Source organism: Plutella xylostella, chromosome 6 (assembly GCF_932276165.1).
Source record: "Plutella xylostella chromosome 6, ilPluXylo3.1, whole genome shotgun sequence".
NCBI lineage: Eukaryota > Metazoa > Arthropoda > Insecta > Lepidoptera > Plutellidae > Plutella > Plutella xylostella.
In genome coordinates, this window is record NC_063986.1 from 6536194 (window position 1) to 6560889 (window position 24696).

The following is a 24696-nucleotide window of genomic DNA, read 5'->3' on the forward strand; positions in this document are numbered from 1 at the left end:
TCGAAGTAAATTTTAATATTATGACAATATTATGAATTATCGACTCAAATTTCGTTACTGATAAATCAATATCTCTTTTAGCACCAAACACATAAATCTAAAAAAAAATGCATGAAGAAAATGCACTTAACCACTCTAAATACATATCTAAATACATGGCGTTCGGAAATACGACCGTTGCAGAACAATGGCGAAGATTTCTATGCGCATTATCAATTTTGGGGAACTGTACTATGTACAGTTATTTTGATTGGTTCATTGGTTCTGATGAGACTGTCTGGTTTGATTGAAATAATGTAATGAGTATGAGCCTACTTAATCTTTTAAAATGTATCAGTTTTCAACACCCTGTACTTTTTAAGTAAGTATATATGTACTTACCTATCTAACTCTGTTATCTTGGATGCGTAACTTGATATGCGGGTCCATACCTAGAATTCTTGTACATATACTGCACCAAATGGTTTATTTTACACTAAGCTGATTAACTATTAGCTAGTTGTACCTCCATAATCCATTGTAATTTAATAATCCACAGATCAAAATGACCCGTTTTTGTATATTATTCCTGGTGGTTTACTTGGTGATAAAATGTGAATATTCAGCCGGAAATTCAATACCTACGAAGTATCAAAATGCTAACACAAAAGAAATTAAAATTCAGCGTGATTTAAATGAAAACGAATTTTCAAATAAAAATGTTGAGGATGCTGAAGAGGATGTGATCGAAAGTGATTTAGTTGAAAGCGACAAAACCAAACTGGAAAACGATTTTCCACTTTCCACGGCTAATGAAAACAAAGGTGAAGAAAAACCATGCGTTCCGGTCGGACAATTTGTAAGTAATAATATTTGCACTTAGATAGAGAATAACCTTCCTTTTTGCTTCGTAATCGGGTGACAAAGGTTTTATAAATATATAATTAAAGATTTTTATCTGTAAGTCGACGATAATTTACGTTTAATGAAGAAAAACTATTTGAAAGATTTGATAATTACTTTACGAGTTGATTAAGTCTTCAAAGAGAAGGAAAAACGTAAGCTAGTTATAAAAATAGACCAATAATTATCATCTATTCTTTTGTATTTTCAGTGTGTTGGCCATTCTGATTGCTGCAGTAAGTCGTGTTTGGGATACCTGAAACGATGCGTTTCATAATTACATATAATTATGTGCTATTTCTAAGTCTACAAGAGTATTTCATGTTAACATCTTATTCTTACCTAAAAGAAATACCTGTATAGAAGCAGATTGTAAGGCATAACATGATAAAATCAATGCCTAATTGGGTGGAAGGGATGATTTAAATTGGATAAATCTGGAGGGTGAGCAGAAAACTGTTTCAGTTCCTTCATGGCATCTTCAGAAATCTTCCACAGGTCAGGGTAATTCCTCTTGAAGTCATTGTACCATTTATGAACCTGAATAAATAAAATATGTTTGTTATACACTTTCTTATTTACAATTTTAATATAAGTAGGTACCTACCTAATACTGTTTATTTAGTATGTAGTCAGGAACAAGTTGTTTTACTTTAGCCTTTTTTCTTTTGTCAGAGATCGAGCCAGAAGCACTTAACGAAAAAAAGCTAAAGCTAAGTAAGTACATTTTTATCATTTCTCTGGCTACGATAAGAGAGAGACCTAATGGTACAAATGTGGCTTAACTGCCCTAAGCCAATCCCGATAGCATACGAGGTCGCATATATTCGACAATGACGTTGCTCTTTAGTACTTTGGTAAACATTTAGTAAAATAATCGATACTAGATAATAAAGATAATATTTATAAGCAGAGCATTGCATTGTTTACCTAAGTAATGTACTCGGTACTCCTAGTCCAGATCACTGATAAAATTTTCTATCATTGAAATAAGTTTAATATTCGTACCTATTATGATTGGCTACGAATGTAAATTAAAACAGAAGTTTCAGTATCGGTTCTATGGTAGTTTAACCGCTCAATAAAGGGTAGTACATAGACATAGTACTCGAGCGAGTATACCAACCTAACAAAGCTAAAGACTCACCCTCTCATACTTGGAGAAGTCGACATTGATGGCCTCCAGCGTCATGGTGGAGTTGACGAGCGGGAAGTCGGCGATGGTGAGGTGGTCGGCGGCGGCGTGGCGCGCGCCCAGCCGCGCCAGGTACGTGTCGAACACCTCCAGCACCAGGTGCACCTTCTTCAGCCCCAGCGACGACCGCTCGTAGTCGAAGAATATTGGCGCCAGCTGCATGAAGCGATTATTTTATAAGTAAGTACTTATAATTTTTAAAGGATTCAATTACTTACTTACCTAATTACCACTAAATTATTCTTAGCTTGTTGGTGGTAAACACTACAGCTGGGCTAGCTAGGGTTTGTCATCGCGGTGTAAGGATTAGGCAGTCAGATGCGTTGCAGGACTTGCAGGTGCAGTGCCCAGGGTGTGCAATATAATATGTCACGCCAGTTCATTTCGAACACGGCGCCACGCCACCATTCCAACGGATGGATGGATTGTTTATAGTCAGTTAAGTTAAACAAAACTGTTGCTTAAGTAATTAGAGGTAGGTACCTACCTACCTAGGTACTCACCGTATAGGCAGATATATTAGCGTAGTACGATGCCAAGTTAAAACACATTCTTTGGTTAATTATTGCTCTGCAAAGTAACAAGTTCGTTAATATGTATAGATCTACAGTACTAATAGAATCTATTACTTACTTAACAGCGCAGCATGATATTAAAATAATACCTAGCTTTAGCTTCCGTCGGGTAGAGAGGGCTGTCTCTTTTATATTTGTCGCATAAGTATTGCATTATAGCATTACTTTCACTGAGGAAAAACCCGTCATCGTCTAGAACAGGAATCTCTTTCTGCGGATTCATCTGAAAGTTAACAATAAATACATAGGTCTGTAATCAATAGGGTGGTACAATGATGAAGTTGTATGTTTATTTAATTATTGGCAATTGAGGCACAATTTACTGGAGCACACTTAATTCCAAAAGTACCTACCCATTAACATTAGTTTTTAATAATACTTCCAAATTATAATGAAATTTTCTTCAATAAACAGAATGACATGACAGCTAGCTACTACGACTAATGTTAATGTACCGAAGACAAATTAACGAAAGTCAAGAAGAGCGTTAACATAATTAACATTTTTAGGGGCGCTATCACGAAGTCAAAAACTCCATGTAAAACTTACATAAGTAGTTGCAATAAATATATTAAGTACTTTACTCTTTACTATTACTATTAAAACGAAATAACATTTAGGAAGTAACTACCTAGTTCATTAGTGTCAAATTCAATACATTTTGAATCCGTAAATGGTTCACGATAGGTACAAAGATTCTTCAAGCAATTGTTAATTCCTTAATTTATGAAATAGCTCCTTCATTTTTGAAGAAGGTTCCATTAGCAGCTATTTAGATGATGACTATATTGATGACTTGATGACGCTATTCGTGCCATTGTGAATAAGTACCTTCTCATTCGTCATCATCAGCCAATTGCCTTCTACTGCTGGACGAAGAGGTTTCTATTTCTACCACATCAATTTGTCCACGGTATTCTTCATACAACCTCCCTCTACTACTCTCTACCTCCTCCTCCTCCTCTACTGTTGTCTACTTTCCGTCCAGAGGGCGGGCGTCCACTCTACATTCATCACTCCCGGATGAATACAAAGACTAACTAAAGACACAACAACTGCAAGTACCTGTAGTCCTACCTGAGCATATCCGTCGGCGCGTTCGGCATGAGGAAGGCACTGCAGGTCAGCCGCTTATTACTACAGCACTACTAGGTGCAGGTGACAAATAAACTGACAGAAGGTGACAATAAACACACAACAACATGAAGTACCTGTGCTCCTACCTGAGCATATCCCTCGGTGAGGTGCTCGCCGGCGCCGTAGTCCACGGAGACCAGCTCGTGGGGCAGCTGCAGCGCCGCCAGGGTCTGCCGCACCGACAGCGACGGCGGGCCGTCCGACACCGCGTACAGCTTCAGCACCATCTTCTACAGCCTGGTGTGAAGAAATAAGTTATGTAAAAATAAGTTATGATCGTGATGATAATGATGATGTCGTTTAGTAACTCATAGTAATGAACTCGCTAAATTTGGTAGTAAATGGCTACTACCTAAGAGCTTAATTGTTTTAGGAGTATAAGTGTTGCTTGTTAAAACTTAGGAATTATTTCCCTAAGTACTTAAGTACAATAACTAAAAACAAATCTGAAAAACGCTTTATGAACCTACATAACGTAACAGCACCAGTAATGGACACCTTAAGGATTTTTTACAAATGATTTGGCTGTCACTCGCACAGTTTTTGAGTTAGAATATTGAAAGTTGGTATGAATCGTAGGAATATCTTGCCGTTTAAGATGAATGTACACTAGCTCGATTTAAACTATTGGTATTTCAGGAAATTGTATATTTGTAAAATATGTCCTAAAACCACAGTAATGGACACCCAACCTCCGGTTATGGACACCCAATGTTGGACAGTGATTTTTTATTGGATAAAAGTATAAAATATTGTTTTATGCTTATATTATTATAATTGTAACGATGATTAGTAATCATAACCGTTTACACAAACAGGCTTGGTCGCCAGTTACACTATGGAAACCATCAAAGACGGAAAATTTAACTTTCTGAAAAAAAAAGTTTTACAGAAACACAAAAATTTCCAAATACATTATAAATTCTGTCCTCCTGCATTTTATTCTGTTCCTGGGTATCATTATGTTCCCCCAGTGGGACAAAGAGCAGACACAACAGTTTTTTATCCCAGACTGTTGACAGCAGCCAGCTTTGCATCGGACCACGTGATTCAAACTTTCCACATCTCCATACGATCGAGCGCCGAAAGGTCTATTTAGATCGGCCTTGCTTACGCTTGCCCTGCGGATCCCATTCGAGAGCCTGTCTCAAGATTGGGTTTTAGTCTCTACGCAGGGTATGGCTATTCCAACTTCATTTGCGGCGTTTTATGTGTGAACCAACAGGATCTTCATGGCATCTTTTCCTCAGATCTATGTTGGAGATGATCTCGGGCCAGAAAATCTTTAGGTTCCGCCGGGGACAGCGGTTAATGAATACCTGCAGCATTTGTGTGTCTATGCGTCTTTGTGGTCTACCAGGTGTTGCAAGCGTATAACAGTACCGACTTTAGTAACGTTGGTGATAAATATCTATCACTGTAATGGAGAGGTGTTTTGACTGCCACATGCATCGCAGACATGTAAATGCACCATTGACCGTATCAGTACGGGCACCCACATCTAGGTCAATGCTCTCTCCTGCAACAACACTCTCGTCACAACCTCTTCCGTTCCCACAATCCTCTCGTCATGTCATATCTACTGCCTCTGTGGTCTAGTAGTAGAAGCTTCGCTTCATGACCCAGAGGTCCCGGGTTCGATTCCCGGGTGGGACCATCAATTTGTGTTTCTAAATTGTGGTTCTAAGTTTGGTTAGGACATAGAAGGCTGATCACCTGTTGTCCGAAACAGTGAAACGATCCATGCTGTCGGATGGGCATGTAAAGCAGTCGGTCCTGCGCCTAGCTCTCTCCAGTCGTGTCGGTCAATCCGTCCCATTGGGTTATGAGAGTGATGGAACAGAGAGTGCTCCTGTGGACTGCGCACACACTTGGGCACTATAATATACTCCTGCGTAGATGGCTGATCTCAATTGAGATTGGCCGCCGTAGTCGAAATTCGGCTAGGAGGACATTATTATTATTTATTATCTTCTGGGTTATCCAGGTCTTGCATTTACACCAGCTAGAAAATGCTTTTAATTTAAGCTTTTCTTTTCAGAACCATTTCTCTCACTTCCCTTTTTTCTACTAAGATTTTGCTCTTAATTCCTTCTCCTCCTAAAGCCACTTCTTTTCAAATTCTCATGGTATTCTTACCAAGCTTCACTGGTCTATTTCTCACATGATCACTGTCTATTTCTCTATTTCTATTCTCTGTGGGTCTGTAAGTACCTGCACCTGGCTCTCTCAAATGAAACCTTTGTGCTTGTGCCTCTAGGTCTAAACTGCATTCCTAAGCTTGGACCATTTCCCACTATGCTGGTTCACTGCGGGTTGGTGGGTTCACATATTTAGATGTGCTTAACTACTACTTATCATATTAGTAATTTTATTTCATTGTGGAACATGTTTGTGTCTCCATAACGCGTGGCTGCAGTGGCCATCTTTTACATCCATAATAGCATCTCCCATTTGCTTGGGCGTATATACGTTTTTCATGGAAAATGTGAAACATCCAGTGATGGACACCCAATTATAGACACCTGTACAAGACTGGTATCCTTCATTTTATTCATGTTTTACAAAAACTACCAATATCATTATGAAATTCTAAAGACAATTAAATAAGAAAACACAACATTACCTTAAAACATTATTTTCGACACGTGTCCATAACTGGATATACTGAAAATTTGCAAACCAGTAATGAACACCCCCCTCTGAAATCATTTCCATAAACGTAAGCTGCCCTATTCCTTTGAAAATATGTCGGAAATTCAGTATAGTTTCCATAAAATCAAGAAAGTCTATTTAAAATAAAATAAAACGAAATTACCAACAATATTATACACTTACCTCTTTAACAATTTCCTTAACAAATCTCCATTTCATTTGTGAACCCCCGTCAAATGAACTTTTTTTCTTCATAATTTTTAATCTAAATGGATGACATAAATAACTTGTTTATATAACAAGGAGGGATGTCTAGGCTTTGAAACTAAGGTGTTGCAATTTTCGTAAAACTATGCATACTCTTATTTTAGACAAAATAAGTTTGTAAGTGTCCATTACTGGGTCCGTGTCCATTACTGGTGCCGTTACGTTACTTAAGGGTCTGCAATAGGGAATCGAGGGTTGGCATTGTCATAGAATTATGTAGTAAATGATGCTCTACAGCCTTGAAAAAAATCACACAGGTAGTTGAAGAGTCTAGCTAGGTGCTGAATCATTCGAATTTAAGTAAATGATTATGGATAACTGTAAATTAATTTCAGAATATCAAGAAAAACCAGTCAATCACACTCCCGTATTGTAACAACTGTGTCGTAATTATTAAGAATTTTCATATGATTTTTATCATATTATAAAGTTAAAGGCTTGGACTAGGCGCTAAATACCTTGTTTTTTAATAAACACACACTTATTTTGTGTAAATTAATCCCAAACTTGAGCAATTTTTTTCCCTCAAATCTTCATACAAATATCTATGGCGGCTTTCTGTGTTATAAAATCATAAACACAAGTGACGTTTGACTCAGTTGGCCGCTGGCCTCCAAAGAAGGGTCACGTCGGTTTAGGCAGCACTGACAGCTCGCGATCTTATCGTGTACAGATACAAAATCACTGCACATTGGTTGTCATTGCACTTTTTCAACTTTTATGACACCAACATAATTTGATTTGAAATTGAGGAAGCATAATTCTTCCAGTAAGTATATTCAATACATTAAATTAAATTAGATAGTGTGCAATATTCTCGTGATATTACAGTCTCGTAAAGGTCTGATGAGGAGCAGGAATATAGCGAATGGATCTAAGTGATGACAATACGCACGAACATTAGGTTAGGGATCAAAAATACAGTCTCTTGGTGCTGGTTGAGGTATGGTCTCGTGAGGATCTGATGAGGGCAGTAACACGGTGGTGGCTCATTTTTATTTCAAAGATGTTAATAGCTAAAAGCATCGAGTTTGGGCTATTAAGTATGTTTTTCAGAGAGAGAGAAAGAGATTTTGTTTTTCCTCTGGATGTGTTAGGTTTACTAAGTTCATTCTGTTAATGGCATCAAGTTGTTATGTGTTCATAAGTAATAATTATTTATTAACAAAATGCTGTTGATTCTCCACGAAAATGTAAAAATAAAAATAAAATAAATAAAAATAAATTCGTAACGTAAAATTGTCAATGACGGAATTTCTTCTATAGACAGTAGCCACAAAAAAAATAAACGATAGATGGCGTGATTTGAAGATAAAGATACATTTTTTCGACACATAGACAGCAACAACAAAAAAATACAGATTTAAAGAATAGAAACACATACTTATTGTTAGAAGAAATTTATCATAATACCCTATGTGGTCTACATTCTTATTTGGAGGAACAAAACACAGAACAGAAGAAAGGTGTCTATGGTGTGGGCGATTTTTGACGTTTACCGGCATCTTGTTCTCAAGCATAAATTGCGCATGGCTTCATAATTTTAATTTAAGCGAATCCTAGACAAAATAACATAGTAAGTAAATATTTTAACGTTTAAAAGATTCAGAAGTGAGATTGGGCCTTCCGCCACTAAAATTTTCAAGTTTAAAAGTAAAGTTCATCAGTTTCCTTATTTGTGTTAAAACCGTAAAAATAATTTCTTGTTTTGGTAAAATAAAGACTAATTTCAGTAATAAAACGCTTACATTGTGCATTTTGGTGTGTAATACGAATTTAAAAACCAATCCTGTGTGCGGGAATAGACGCTTTGTTATTTTATAAAAATAAAATATCTTACGATCACGACGAACTAACCTTTAAAGTTACTAACCTATTTTGTGTTGTGCATTGTGAATTGTGCTTTTAACCTGCTGGTGGTGAAACAGTAAGACTGTTGGATTGTTGCTATTATTGCATTGAGTTGCCCATGCAAGTTTGGTGAGCTGTAAATAACCTATTAACTATTCTACTGTAAATACCTTGTGCCTTCTGAAAGATCATTGACAATTATTTCGTGTGCCTATTGTAAATACTGTGTTCTAATTGATTGACTGTGTTCTAATTGATTGCCTGTGTCCTTATTTTGTGTGTGCCTAATTGTAAATACTGTGCCCTTGCTATTTCTAAACAACTACTTAGTGTGTGCATAAATTAACAATAATTGCTGAACTTTATTAACTTAGTGCTTAAATAACTAGGACATACTTGAAGTAGTAAGTTTTGAGCAACATTTAATTAAGTGGGCAAAGCTTAAGCTTAAATTAACAATTACTTACTGGGTGTGATTATTTAAAAATAATGGGGCGGAATAAAAATAAGAAGCGCTCTCATAGCAGTTCTAGTTCATCCTCTTCAAGCAGTTGTGATAGGAAGAGATATAGATCTAAATTAAAGAAAAAAGAGAGGCGCATTGATGCACTAGAAGATATAATTAAGGTGTTGAGAAATAGCTACCATACTGGAAATGAAAACAATGAGCAGGGTACTGAATCTGTGTCATCTGTGCCAACAGCAGTACCTGGACCTAGTAGTGGTGGTAATGCTAGTCTACCAATAGTGAGATATGTTGGGCGGAATGACTTCATCCCTGACTTTGATCCTCAGACTACCAACGTCCCTGTCGAACACTGGATCAGAAATTTAGAAAGTACTGCTAGGATGCATGGTTGGGATGAGCGTACTCTCATATGCAACTGTACATGTAAGCTAAGTGGATATGCAAAGGGCTGGTACGAACGGCAAGCATCATTTGAAATGAGTTGGGATGAATGGAAAGACAAAATTATCAAAGCATTTCCGTTTACCAAGAACAAGTTATCGCAGATCAGGGAACTAGTCAATAGAATGCGTCTACCAAATGAAGATCCCATAGAATTCTACTATAATAAATTGGGCATTGGCATGTCATGCCAGATGTGTGACGAAGTTATAACTGAAGCCATCATAGGGACGCTTGGGAATCAGTTGTTAGAAGTAGGTGCAAAATCAGCTGGCTGTCATAACACAACAACACTATTAAAGTACTTAGCCAGTGTGAGTACATCAAACTTTGGTGTAAATAAGTATCAAGCAAGTACCAGTGAAAGAAAGCCTAATAATACTCCTTTAAAATGTTTTAATTGTGGAAAACCAGGACACAAGGCTTCCAGGTGTCACCAGAATAGAGAAAATATGAAAGCTGGGATAAATAAACAAAATAATAAATGTGCTTTTTGTGGTCGATTGGGCCACACAGAGATGGACTGTTTTAGAAAGAAAAATATGAATAAGCACTGTTCATTTTGTAATATGAAGGGCCACACTTTGGAGGAGTGCAGGAAATCTAAGTCATCGCCTCAAAATAAAGTAGTCCGGAAAGTACAGACTGTCTGTTGTGATTTTTCAGACAGAAAATATTTCAAAACAGTGCTATTAAATAACACTCCTGCTGAGGCTTTCCTAGATTTTGGGAGCTCCTGTAATACAATAAAACAGAGTTACTGCCAAAAACAAAACTTGGCTTTTACAGCAAATGATGAAATTGTCATTAAGGGCTATGGAGACGCTTTAACCTTACCCATAGGTATAGTCACAGCCAAATTAATGGTGGATGGGATTGACATGACGACCAATTTTTATGTAGTACCAGACAATGTACAGGAGTTTGATGTATTGGTGGGTCAACCATTTACAGAAGCCGCAGATGTAGTGGTGATTAAGACTGCTTCACAGTTGAGTTTCTTCAAGAGGGAAATGGCACTTGAATTAGCAGAGCTATGCGAGGATACTGGAAAAGTGCAGTTACATCCACAAGAAGATGTTACTTTGGAACCTGGTATTAATAAAGTATTTGTGTGGACCACCCCAGCAGTAAATGCAACCCTAAAAGTTAACCAAAGTGAACAACGGCAGCCAATGTATGAAAAGGATGTTGTATGTGAAGAAGTTGAGAGTGATAATGGTTCTGCAATTCTTAAAATTATTAACAGAACAAATGCACCAATCAAAATTAAATGTGAGGAATGTATAGCAAGAGCTGAATTAGTAGAAACACCAGAGTGTTCTGAAGCAATGCCTAATATAGGAGAACAACTGACAGATAAACAAAGAAAAGAAGTAATATCTCTCCTGAGGGACTATGATGACTGTTTTTCTGGCAGTGCTATGGCGCTTGGTAACTGTGACATTGAGATGGTGATTAAACTAAGGGAGGATAAGATCGTAAATTACAAGCCATATCGTATGTCATATCATGAAAGAGAAGTAGTACGAAATGTTGTATCTGAATTATTAGAAGCTGGTATAGTTGAAAAGTCTACTTCACCTTATGCAAGTCCAGTACTCTTAGTCAAAAGAAAGGATGGAGGATACAGAATGTGTGTCGACTACAGGGCGCTGAATAAAATTACTGAAAAGGAAAGGTACCCATTACCTGTTATACAAGATTTACTTGACCGACTTGTGGATAAGACTGTCTTCTGCTGTCTAGACCTGGCTAATGGCTATCATCAGATACGGATTGCAAAAGAGTCCAGGCCATATACAGGGTTCATAACGCCTGACGGGCATTTTCAATATCGAATGATGAGTTTTGGGTTGTGTAATGCCCCTGCTGTGTTTCAAAGGGCAATGAATGAGATACTTGCACCTGTAATCCATGATTGTGCTGAAGCTTACATCGATGATGTTATATTATGGGGAGATGATTTTAAAAGCTGTTTGGACAATCTAAGAAAAGTGTTGGAATTAATTAAAGCCGCAGGAGTAAAATTGAAACGCAGCAAGTGCACTTTCCTCACTGAAAAAGTGGAATACCTCGGTTATGATATTTCTAAAGGAGAACTACGTCCCTCACCGCATAAAATAGCAGCTGTCAAGGATTTTAAAACACCAGAAAATGTTCATGAACTGCGCCAATTTTTAGGCTTGGCAAGTTACTTCCGCAAATTTATCGGTGGGTTTGCAACTATAGCCAAACCATTAACAACTTTAACCAAAAAGGATGTAGAGTGGTGTTGGGGCTCTGATCAAGCTCAATCTATGGATAAATTGAAGGAAATACTCACGACTGATCCAGTACTGGCAATTTACAGCCCGAACCGAGAGACACAAATCCATACTGATGCATCAAAGCTGGGTCTCGGGGGCGTACTACTCCAACGTCAAGATAATGGAGAATGGAAGGCAGTCGCTTACGCCAGTAGACAAACAACTGCTGCTGAAACTAACTATCATAGTTTTGAATTGGAAGCTTTGGCTGTGGTCTTCAGTATTATGAAGTTTAAGGTATATGTGACTGGCCTTAAATTTGTTGTGGTCACCGATTGTTCTGCTTTGAGATTAGCATGGTCTAAAAGGGACTTGTCACCGCGAATAGCAAGGTGGTGGCTAGATTTACAAGAGTATAACTTTGAGGTTGAACACCGACCAGGAACATCTATGGTTCATGTGGATGCTCTCAGCAGAAACCCAGTATTATGCGAAATAAGACAGATAGAAGGAAAAGACCTAGTAACAACACTTCAGGCTGGAGACGAAGCTATACAATCCCTTAGTTTGAATTTAAAGCTGGAGTTAGAAGCCAACAAACACAAGAAGAATGGGTTACATAAAGACTTCAGAATAGTAGATGGGATCTTGTACCGCATAGTAAATGGTAATAATAAACCTGTTTTGCCCAAAGGTGCTAGGTGGCACATTATGAAAATATACCATGATGATCATGGGCATCTTGGCCTTGAAAAGTGTCTTGAAGCCATACAGGCGAAATATTGGTTCCCAAAAATGAGAAAATCTGTAGAAAAGTATATTTCCAGTTGTATTGGTTGCCAGTTTGCTAAGAAACCAACTGGAAAACAGCCTGGGCTGATGCATCCTATTCCTAAGGGTACTTTGCCCTTCCACACGTTACATGTGGACCATTTAGGCCCTTTTTGTAAAAGTAATGGTAAATCTTATATTTTTGCTATTATTGATGGGTTTACTAAGTTTGTCTGGCTAGAGTCAGTTACGAGTGCAAACACTAAAGGAGCTATCACTGCATTGAACAAATTGTGTCATATTTTTGGATTTCCTGCAAGAATTGTCAGTGACCGAGGGACGGCATTTACATCCAAAGAGTTTCAGAATTACTGCAATGACCATGGGATAAAGCATGTATTGAATGCTGTGGCAACACCTCGAGCGAATGGTCAAGTTGAACGTCTGAACCGCACAGTGTTGAAATCTTTGACAGCTCACATGGGCGAGGAGCGTAAAGGCTGGGATGCGTATCTGCCTAAAGTTCAACTCGGTATAAATTCGACTACTAGTCAGGGAACCGGCAAGTCTCCTATGGAACTACTATGTGGTTTGCGACCCCGTTTAGCAGGCGAACTAGATGTTGCTGTGCATGACTCTAACCTATCTGAAATAAGGGATGATGCATCTAAAACTATTGAGGATAATGCAAATAAAATGAAAACCAGGTTCGATAAAGGTCGGCGTGTAACTAAACCAATCCCGGTGGGAAAGATGGTGATGGTGGAACGGAAAATAATGCGACCAGGACTCATGAGTGGTAAACTTGTACCAAGGTATGCGGGACCCTATAAAGTGACTGCAGTGTTACCCAATGATCGCTATGAAGTGACGTCAGTTACTAAGGGAAAGAGGATGTACAAAAACACAATTGCCCGAGACAAGCTAAAAGTTTGGAAACCCCGTGAGGGAAGCTCCTCTTCAGAAGAGGACTTGACTGAGCAATGATTCCTATACAAAATACTTTATGTGTGCTTGCCTTCGGGGCCTCACAGCACTAAAACCATATCATGCTTGCCTACGGGGCCTACACAGCATAAGTGTGCTTGCCTTCGGGGCCTCACAGCACTAAAACCATATCATGCTTGCCTACGGGGCCTACACAGCATAAGTGTGCTTGCCTACGGGGCCTACACAGCATAAGTGTGCTTGCCTACGGGGCCTACACAGCATAAGTGTGCTTGCCTTCGGGGCCTCACAGCACTAAAACCATATCATGCTTGCCTACGGGGCCTACACAGCATAAGTGTGTTTGCCTTCGGGGCCTCACAGCACTAAAACCATATCATGCTTGCCTACGGGGCCTACACAGCATAAGTGTGCTTGCCTTCGGGGCCTAACAGCACAAAAGCATCTGACAGCTATGCCTATGGGGCCTCTCCAGTGGTCCTCGGGGACCGAGGAATTTCAGGATGGCCGAACTGTTAGAAGAAATTTATCATAATACCCTATGTGGTCTACATTCTTATTTGGAGGAACAAAACACAGAACAGAAGAAAGGTGTCTATGGTGTGGGCGATTTTTGACGTTTACCGGCATCTTGTTCTCAAGCATAAATTGCGCATGGCTTCATAATTTTAATTTAAGCGAATCCTAGACAAAATAACATAGTAAGTAAATATTTTAACGTTTAAAATTATATAAAACAACAAAGAAAAAAAAAGGATACACATCAAAATAACTGGAAAAAACATAAGCCCCAATTTACTTGTGTGGGACAGGGAGTACCATAATATTTTTTATGGGGTACTCCCCATCTATGCGAAATATAAGCTTGATATCTTTACCCGTTTCTGAGAAAAAGGGCGGTGACAGACAGTCAGTCAGACAGACGGACAACAAAGAGATCCTATAACGGTTGCTTTTTTTCTTTTGACGTTCGAAACCCTAAAATTAAGTAAAAATATTATGCTGCCAAAAAATGTACTTACAGGTATTGAAAAAGCGGTATATAAACAAATTATACCAGCAGAGGGTTCACTTTTTAGCTGAATGACGGCCTTGAGTGGCGGTCAAGTTGGTCCCCGCCTGCGATACTTTCCATTAACATTGGGACTCGTTTTCATGTTTTTAGCGTACAGTCAGGTTTTTAGTTTTTTATAATTGTTAGGGTTCCGTAGCCAAAATGGCAAAAACGGAACCCTTATAGTTTCGTCATGTCCGTCTGTCCGTCTGTCCGTCTGTCACAGCCGATTTACTCGGAAACTATAAGTACTACAGTGATGAAATTTGATGGGAATATGTGTTGTATGAACCGCTACAAAAATATGACACTAAATAGTAAAAAAAAGAATTGGGGGTGGGGCCCCCCATACATGTAACTGAGGGATGAAATTTTTTTTTTCGATGTACATACCCGTGTGGGGTATCAATGGAAAGGTCTTTTAAAATGATATAAAGTTTTCTAAAAAACATTTTTCTTAAAGTGAACGGTTTTTGAGATATCAGCTCTCAAAGTCGTAAAAAGTATGTCCCCCCCCCTCTATTTTTATAACTACGGGGTATAAAATTCTAAAAAAAATAGAGGTGATGCATGCTAATTAACTCTTTCAACGATTTTTGGTTTGATCAAAGTATCTCTTATAGTTTTTGAGATAGGTTGATTTAACTGTAATTTTGCTGCTACGGAACCCTTTGTGCGCGAGCCCGACTCGCACTTGGCCGGTTTTTTTATTTGTAACTTTTTAGTTGTTTTTATTTTATGAAATTTTACGTCGGTAGGTAGTTCATGATCATTTTTTATTTCAATAATTTTGGTGTTGTTATTTAAATACCTTCAATATGCATATTTTTGTAATGTGAAAATCAAGTCCTTTCATTTGATACCTTACACGGCAAAGTTGAATTATTATTTTTTCGATCATCACGTTATGTCCTCAAGAGGGCGCTATGTACATTTTAATGGAACGTCACATAGCCTATAGGCATCGCGCCATCAATACGCTTCTAACAATACCTCATACATCGAAATCTATCAAGCCGTTTAGGCTACAGGAGGGAACAAAGAAACAGACAAACATACATATATACATACATACAATCAAAAAACATTAAAAAAAAAAAGGTAAAAAGGAGTAAGACAGGGGGTCATTCTGAACTTTTGCTCTACGAGTTTTGGAAATTAACAAAAAAAAACCTTTTTCATAGAAACTTTGTTGGACATGTGACTTTTTACCATGGAAAACGAATATTTTTTTTCGCGAATTTGCAAATCTCGTAGAACAAAAGTTGTTCAGAATGAGCCCTTGAGTCATCCCCTTTTGGCTTAGTATAGCCCTTTTGCGACACTATGTATTTACTTTGCTTTGTCGTCGGGGTTCAGTTGGCTGGAGGATGCCCGAAACTTGTTATCTACACTTTAATACTTTTAGTTACCTTTCTACAAGTAAATACCACATTTGTTTGAGAAAGCTAATCGGGTTCCGAGTATAGAGTAAAGTGGCACCCCTAACCAGTGTAAGTAAGAATTATACTTACTTACCCTAAAATCACCCAAAATGTACTTGAACATAATTGTCAATAAAGTTGGCGAGTAAAAGTTTATCGACCCACTGTGCAAACTTACATGTGTGCGTGTCACTGCGTGTGCTGTGTGAAGAGCATTGAAAACCCAAAATTGGCGCGGCACGTCACCCTGTACGGGCCCTTAATGATATTCTATCAGTGTACATGTACCTACCTAGGCATAATGGATTAAAATATTTCGAATAAACTTACCTTGACAGCGGTTTGTTATGAATGGGAGGTAAACAGACACTGCTGTTGCGCTAGAATGTCGCCACTCACGCCACCCGCCCCCGGCCGCGGCGCACCTAACAGACTAGGTACCTGCGGCGCGACGCGATGGCACTCAGGGCTAACCTCCTCTCACTTCTCACGGACATGTTTTTGCACTGTTGTATTATACAGGGTGGGATTTTATTGGTGAACTACCCGACGGAATTTCTGACGACTAGCTTGCAGCTAAAAAAAAGTTTCAGAGGGACCAAGTCTCAAATCTCAAACATACATAACCACAGCCGCTGTAAATACAAAAAAATATATATGGATGATCTGTTTGTCGATTGTGGTTATGGTTAGTGACCCGTACTCCTATGGGGAAAGTCTGGTTTAATTTCTTGACTTGGGCTGATACAACTAAGTACTTACTCACTTACCTACTTATAAGTAGGTATGTTAATTATAATTATCATGTTTCCTTTTGAAATCATTGGGCATATGTTTAAATAAAGACCGATTGTTGTATCTGGCCGGGTAGGTATTAGATGTTAAAGTAAACTATCACGGGTTGTGATAGTGTTTTTATAAAATTCCGTCCTGTATTATTAATAAATAACTACTTAATTGTAATCGATGCGGAAATTATATTCACGAACATGAACATTGATCTTAGAATTTTATTCTTAGATCCCTAGCACATGTAGTAGTTAGGTATAGTAGCTGGTTTTTATAATCTCTCCATAATATGGGCTAAGTGCTTGAAATTAATTTAATTAAGTAAGTAGGTACCTGTCAATGTTGGTACTTATATAAATTTTATAGATGTCAAACAAATGCCTCACGGAAAGAAGGGAGGGAGCCGAGGGAGTGACGAGTTGACGACAATTACTTAATAAATAATCAATCTATTTTCCTAAGTAAGTACCTATTTACGTCCTATAAATAAGTAAACTTAGATAAGTATTTATCTGCCTTTCTTTTAGAAAGTTTATGGTTATTATAGTTACATGTATAGGTACTTATACAGACCCTTTTAGTCCTAACCAACAACAACAACATGGTATCCATAGCAAGACAAAACACACCAAAACTCGAACCTAGGACCTACCCTTTCGTCCCCAGGAGTAGCTCGTAAATATGGCCTATGTGAGATGCGAACCTTTCACAGTGTAGGTATTCTATCTTACAAACATATTGATAGGGTTCCTATGTAGGTATACCTAGTAACAAAGTATTTATTAATATATTATTTGCTATGGCAGAAAAAGTCATAATTAACGGCCAATGAATTGCTAATAATTAGCTTACAATCGATGCATTCGTTATTAAGTTACCTATAACCAATTTTCTATCTACTATGAATAGAAAGACCTTTGTTCTAGAACAAAACGAGAGCAGCTTTAATTTTGTAGCTAAGTAAGTAGGTATATAGGTAATTAGATAATTTACGTAAACCGCAGAATGTAAACTTCGGTTACTTACCTAAGAGTAACTTGCTTTGCTTAGGCCTAGCCTAACCTGATGTAAGTACCTAGGTACCAGGGGTATTGTTAACCCTAAAACGGTGGCAGGTGGCACAATAGTTGTACGATGTTTCAGAATTCTGATACCATTTACCAACAAGTCAGGATCTGGAAGATAGTCATGGTCATAGGACTCATAGGAACTATTAACTTAACTTCACTTGTCGTGTTTGGGCTTTCAATCTTGACAGGTATTCAGGTACTAGGTGATAAGCCGAAACGAGGCTTCCAAAGAAGATTATACAAGTACATAGGAAAGTGGTAGGTAAGTAAAAGTAAGTTATGATCATTATTCTACACTACGCCAAAAATGTATGGGTCTGGAAAACTCCTAGCGCCTAATAGGACCTATAAGACGACGGTTACTGTTTTGCCGGGATGTTCCGTCTGGTTACCAAGCTACGGGTTAACCCATCATGCCCTAACGAAGAACCGCGTACTCTAACAATAATAACAGAGTGATTATTTCGCAAGTCTTACCCAAACAACTTCCTCGCAAACATTATAAAAGGGATGACTAAAGTGTCAACTCAACTATTATAATATTGTTTTTAATGAAAAATGGATTCAAATGGCTTCTTGTTTCTCTTTATTTTGTGCATAAATTATGGGACAAATGCTTTACCAAGACTAACTTTAGGAAGTGATGGATTAATTCGAGTGCAGCGACAAGCCGGGTATGTGTACGCACGGCCGAGCATACCTTTCGATGTACCCACTCGGCCCACTGTTTCCACTCAAGCACCCACTTTTGACAGGCCCCAGATCCAGGAGCAACAAATGTATTACGCGTACCCTGTGCCCGCCCAGGCACCAGGAGCCGTGGTCAATATCGGAGGCGGCACCAGCACGCAGGCCACTGCCGCCCCAGCTGCAGGGTACAACTACAATAGCCCAACGTATTCGTCTTCAACATCACAAACTAGCGTCACTGCCAGCACGCAAGTTACTTCGGGTTACAACTACGGATCGTCTTCGTCAGGAGCAGGAAACTATGGTGGAACACACACTTCTAATTCATATGGTGGAGCACAGACTTCATATGGAGCTGCCGGTGGAGGAAGTTCTACAGGTTACGCTTATAATGCACCTACACAAACATCTGTTTCGACCACAGCAATGCCATCTACCATATCGAATCAAGTATTAATCTCAACTAATGCACCGGAGTATTTACCACCGATATCCTCCACTACTAACCTGCCATCTTCCACTCCTAGCCAGCCCCCGAGCCCTAGTACTCCTGCATATACTCCTAGCACTGGCTACTTACCTCCTAGTCCAACGCCACCACCTTATTCTCCTAGTCCTTCCACAACTAGCCAGCCTCCAAGCCCTAGTACTCCTGCATATACTCCTAGCACTGGCTACTTACCTCCTAGTCCAACACCACCACCTTATTCACCTAGCCCTTCCTCTCCCAGCCAGCCTCCCAGTCCTACCACACCTATTTATACTCCGAGCACAGGTTACTTGCCTCCTAGCCCATCGCCATCACCACCGCCGCCTCCTCCCAGTACTCCTGCACCTACAAGACCTACCCAAGGCGCTATTTCTACACCAGCACCAACTTATCTGCCACCGGTTTTGTAGATTCAACGAGGACTCAACCTGTAATAGCTTTGTCAGACAGATGCATGTAGGGATCTCTAGTAGGAATACGCATAAACGGTACACACAACTTGTGTGTGTTGTATGTGATCCATTGAGTTTGTGTTGGCAGCGTTTGGTCTAGCAAGATACATACAGTATACCAACTTGTTCCGTGAATGTAACGCTCTACCTATGTTATTATTCTGAGAGACATAAATACGTACGAAAATATTGTACTCTGTGACAAAAGCTGTTTGCTTGTCTGTACTTTCTGTCACTATCAGAGTTGTCAAAATACCTAAAAAAATACCACAAGACGTCACGTCATACAAAAATAGAATCAATGATGGAAGTTATTTTTGCTTGGGATATTTTATTATAACAGTATTCCGAAGAACCGTATCGTACATTGAAAAATGTGACCCAAAATTTGAATTTTTGACTGCCTATAATATTTTCATGCATTGTAGATGATCTAAAAAGTTGTACTGAATTATGGTTTTGTCAAGGAAAACGTCTTATTTAATACTCATAGGAAGCAAATTTTGTCCCAGGTATGAATATAATTTGTTCCGTATCATTAAATAATTCAACTATGTTGTCGGATATCATAAAGTGACATTAAATTATTAAGGCTATTGTACCATGCTATATCAGGTATTTTAATAAAAAATCTAGTTTCTCTCTCTATACTGTTTTAATGAAGGTTATGATTTCAGGGAAACCAGCCACTGGTTAGTAGATCGTGAATATGGTGTACCTGGAAATGATGATAACAGACTTGGTACAAAACAGTAATAGTGTCACTATCAATGACCTGCCTAATGAAATACTTATTTACATATTTTCCATGATAGATTTTGAATCCCTACTAGCCGTGGCCAAGGTGTGTGCTCGCTGGCAGCAGCTGTGCCTCACCCCCTGTGTTTGGGACAACACTCGACTCATTGTGTGTATGAAGAATTATATTCGGATCAGTGAAAGTATTGTGCCTTTTGTAGCTAAGTATTTGAAACATGTTAAATTGCAGTATTTCAAGTTGTATTCTCAAGTAAGGGCTTCCCTTATAAGTTATTGTCCTAATTTAACTCACTTAGAAATAAGTATATCGCAAGTTGATAGTTGTATTTTTGATGATCTTGGAAACTGGCCAAACTTGCGGTTTTTAAGTTTTCGAAACTCACTTATAGTACAAAGTCCAGAAAATGCAAATGGTAATTTTGTTTACCATTTACCATTTGAGAAACTCAAGAACTTGGAGACACTGGTACTCTCAAATTTTGCTTTAACTCAGAATAGTCTGTATAGTATGTTACTATGCACCAATTTAGTCAGTATTAATATGGAGAAAATGAAAAATATACCAGCAGAATTTCTAGAATCTCTTCTTAGAAGCAAAGAGTTCTCATTAAAAGCTTTACATATCTATGGAGATACTCTGAATGATGACATCATGAGGAACATCTCCTCGTGCAGGGCACTGCAGGTGCTGCACATCATGACATGCAAGACATTGTTTGATTCTAGTTTATTACACTTATATAGGTTAAAGAATTTGCATTCACTCAAACTGCGCCATGGATACTTTTCAACTTCAGCTTTATTAGCTTACTTCTCCAATAACACATTTCAGAACTTGACATATTTGAGTCTATCCAGGTGTCTGCATGTAACTATGCAAGTAGCTAAAGCTATTAAAACTAGTGCCCCAAATTTGCAGGAACTATCATTCTACTTATGTCCATTTATTATAACACCACAATTTAATAGAAATGAGTTAGAAAAAATGTTCAACATTCAACTGTTGCTTGACTAGTTTAAAAATTTGTTGTGATATCCGTCCAGTTGTCCACCTTTTAAACCATATTATTTATTTTTCTGATAAAGTTTGTGACATGATATCCTCCATTTCTGTATCCTTTGTAAAATTTCAGATGAATGATATTTGTTGTTAAAAAAGAAATTAAGGTAAAAAGCCACAACAATTATTAAATTATCATTAAGGTCCCTAACTAATGAAAAACTATTTACACTGTAACATTGTAATTAAAAAAAACACTGGAGCATTTCCATTTTGGTATGGTGTCATCCTCAATAAAGATTGAATAGAATATAAGCTGATCCCTGTGTTCAGCAGTGATTAAAATAATGTAATTTTGATGTTTGTTGTAAATTACCTATGATAAATTAATAAGTATTTTTGTTTGTGTGTGTATTTCATCAGTTCATCACATTATGTGCTTCAGGTTGTAGTTCTGGTGGATATATTGGCATAATCAAGTGTATTAAGTATTATATTAAATATAGATTCATAGTACTGTTATGATAATGATCATATTCTAGTTGTATTATGCAATGTACTGTGCACATTGCAATAACTTTTACATTGTCAATTTTAAAAAGTGCCTTGTAATTTGTAAACTTATAATAAGTTCTGAATCAGAGAAACTAATCAATCACAATGGATTAAATTCAGATTATTAGAGCTTATTAAAATGCTGCAAGTGATAAATTATGTATTATATCAATCATTTATTTATTAATGTTGTAGCTGATCAATGTACGAGTAAAATTTAATGTATTAAGGATGAATATTATATTCAAATATTTACAAGAGTATATTTACTAATTTATCTATAAATTTTGCTGTTTAAGCAATTGAAAATGTGTAATAAATATGTAACTATATTTTCTAACAGTTTTTTTATTGTTATTTTCAACTTTTCAACTAACTAGTTGTTCCCGCGAGCTTCGCTTCGCCTTAAAAAGTTTTCCCGTGGGAATACCGCGATAAAAAGTAGCCTATGTTCTTTCTCAGGGTCGGGACTATCTGTATACCAAATTTCATTCAAATCCGTTCAGTAGTTTTGGCGTGAAAGAGTAACAGACAGACTAGTTAGGATTAGCTATGCTTCTAGATAAGTTCTCAACAGAAATACCAAAAAAAAATTGCTTAGTCATTTTTTCCTGTCCATCGTGGAATATTGAAAGGGAAATAAACGAAATATCATTAAAAAGCACTTTCGAAAAGTCGCACTCGCATTCGATTCTATACGTTAGCTCTGTTTTTCGTGATCGCCCTACTGGTTTCTGACTCACGACATTCTCTATTCATCCTCTCTTATCTCAGTTAGGATAGGACTGATATTTTGTTAGGTAGTTAGGAACGAACTAAACTAAGAATTAAGGTGTATGACGAAGGCCACTGGGAAATCCTTACTATGGTCATTGATAGGAAACGTAAAGATTTTGTTAAGATCATTTTATAGTCAAAAGTCAAGTTAATTCACTTAAGACAGAAACCATATCTACAAGGCTTAATTTTATTGTGTGTTCTGTCTGGACGCAGCAAGCGAGCTGCCGCGTAGTATGTGGACGCACCTTTACTATTACGAACAATAGGCAAACATAGCGTGTGGTAAGGCGCCATTCAGCCCCATGGACTGAAAACCTAAAACTTGAGCCTGTAGGTACCTAGTGGTCGGATGAGGAATACTGTGGGCGTCGCCCCTAGGTTTTATAGTCTGAGCACACCTTCCATAGTAAAATAAATGTTCTTTGTAGTTTAAAATAAAAACGAACTATTGTACTCAACATAAATAGTTATAATCAATTTCTCATTGGTACTTACATAAATAAAAAAATGCATTATGTATTTGTAGATACATTTCGGGTTACATTTATACGAACGGCTCAATGTCCAGTTCTACTGCTGAACAGGGATTGGTGAGCTCGAAGTTCGCCAATACAGTTGGGTGTATAACTCCGATCTTTCCAATCACTTTGTCATCAAGTAAAATCTCTGCACACCGTCCAGGGAAGTAAGCCGGATCTGAAATAGAAACAAAAGTAAGTACGTTTATGTACTAAGTACTCAATTGATAGATTGGACCTACTTATGTCCATTTATTATAACACCACAATTTAATAGAAATGAGTTAGAAAAAATGTTCAACATTCAACTGTTGCTTGACTAGTTTAAAAATTTGTTGTGATATCCGTCCAGTTGTCCACCTTTTAAACCATATTATTTATTTTTCTGATAAAGTTTGTGACATGATATCCTCCATTTCTGTATCCTTTGTAAAATTTCAGATGAATGATATTTGTTGTTAAAAAAGAAATTAAGGTAAAAAGCCACAACAATTATTAAATTATCATTAAGGTCCCTAACTAATGAAAAACTATTTACACTGTAACATTGTAATTAAAAAAAACACTGGAGCATTTCCATTTTGGTATGGTGTCATCCTCAATAAAGATTGAATAGAATATAAGCTGATCCCTGTGTTCAGCAGTGATTAAAATAATGTAATTTTGATGTTTGTTGTAAATTACCTATGATAAATTAATAAGTATTTTTGTTTGTGTGTGTATTTCATCAGTTCATCACATTATGTGCTTCAGGTTGTAGTTCTGGTGGATATATTGGCATAATCAAGTGTATTAAGTATTATATTAAATATAGATTCATAGTACTGTTATGATAATGATCATATTCTAGTTGTATTATGCAATGTACTGTGCACATTGCAATAACTTTTACATTGTCAATTTTAAAAAGTGCCTTGTAATTTGTAAACTTATAATAAGTTCTGAATCAGAGAAACTAATCAATCACAATGGATTAAATTCAGATTATTAGAGCTTATTAAAATGCTGCAAGTGATAAATTATGTATTATATCAATCATTTATTTATTAATGTTGTAGCTGATCAATGTACGAGTAAAATTTAATGTATTAAGGATGAATATTATATTCAAATATTTACAAGAGTATATTTACTAATTTATCTATAAATTTTGCTGTTTAAGCAATTGAAAATGTGTAATAAATATGTAACTATATTTTCTAACAGTTTTTTTATTGTTATTTTCAACTTTTCAACTAACTAGTTGTTCCCGCGAGCTTCGCTTCGCCTTAAAAAGTTTTCCCGTGGGAATACCGCGATAAAAAGTAGCCTATGTTCTTTCTCAGGGTCGGGACTATCTGTATACCAAATTTCATTCAAATCCGTTCAGTAGTTTTGGCGTGAAAGAGTAACAGACAGACTAGTTAGGATTAGCTATGCTTCTAGATAAGTTCTCAACAGAAATACCAAAAAAAAATTGCTTAGTCATTTTTTCCTGTCCATCGTGGAATATTGAAAGGGAAATAAACGAAATATCATTAAAAAGCACTTTCGAAAAGTCGCACTCGCATTCGATTCTATACGTTAGCTCTGTTTTTCGTGATCGCCCTACTGGTTTCTGACTCACGACATTCTCTATTCATCCTCTCTTATCTCAGTTAGGATAGGACTGATATTTTGTTAGGTAGTTAGGAAC

General features: G+C 37.4%; 2 protein-coding genes and 1 long non-coding RNA gene across 8 annotated transcripts; 2 read left to right on the plus strand and 1 right to left on the minus strand.

Annotated features, from left to right (window-relative positions):
- Positions 1–260: 260 nt before the first annotated feature.
- LOC125488644 lies at positions 261–1447 on the plus strand. Its single transcript, XR_007266376.1, has 2 exons — positions 261–838; positions 1094–1447. It is a non-coding gene; the product is annotated as an uncharacterized LOC125488644 (long non-coding RNA).
- On the minus strand, positions 1085–16405 carry LOC105397169 (glutathione S-transferase 1-1). Of its 5 annotated transcripts, none has more exons than XR_005254746.2 (7): positions 16249–16405; positions 3864–4026; positions 2742–2875; positions 2581–2647; positions 2030–2233; positions 1225–1422; positions 1085–1138 (listed from the first exon to the last, which is right to left on the minus strand). XR_005254746.2 is itself a non-coding variant. In XM_038119551.2 (7 exons), exons 2-6 carry the CDS (start codon positions 4014–4016, stop codon positions 1276–1278), a joined length of 705 nt encoding a protein of 234 aa, XP_037975479.1. In that variant the 5' UTR covers positions 4017–4026; positions 16249–16405; the 3' UTR covers positions 1085–1138; positions 1238–1275.
- Positions 16406–19657: 3252 nt separating this feature from the next.
- On the plus strand, positions 19658–24224 carry LOC105397172 (F-box/LRR-repeat protein fbxl-1). 2 transcript variants are annotated; one of them, XM_048621733.1, is made up of 3 exons: positions 19658–19921; positions 20087–21139; positions 23301–24224. In XM_048621733.1, exons 2-3 carry the CDS (start codon positions 20119–20121, stop codon positions 23342–23344), a joined length of 1065 nt encoding a protein of 354 aa, XP_048477690.1. In that variant the 5' UTR covers positions 19658–19921; positions 20087–20118; the 3' UTR covers positions 23345–24224. The 2 variants fall into 2 exon arrangements, with proteins under 2 accessions (XP_048477690.1, XP_048477689.1); XM_048621732.1 differs by lacking the exon at positions 23301–24224 and having other exon boundaries at positions 19660–19921; positions 20087–22063.
- Positions 24225–24696: the final 472 nt, after the last annotated feature.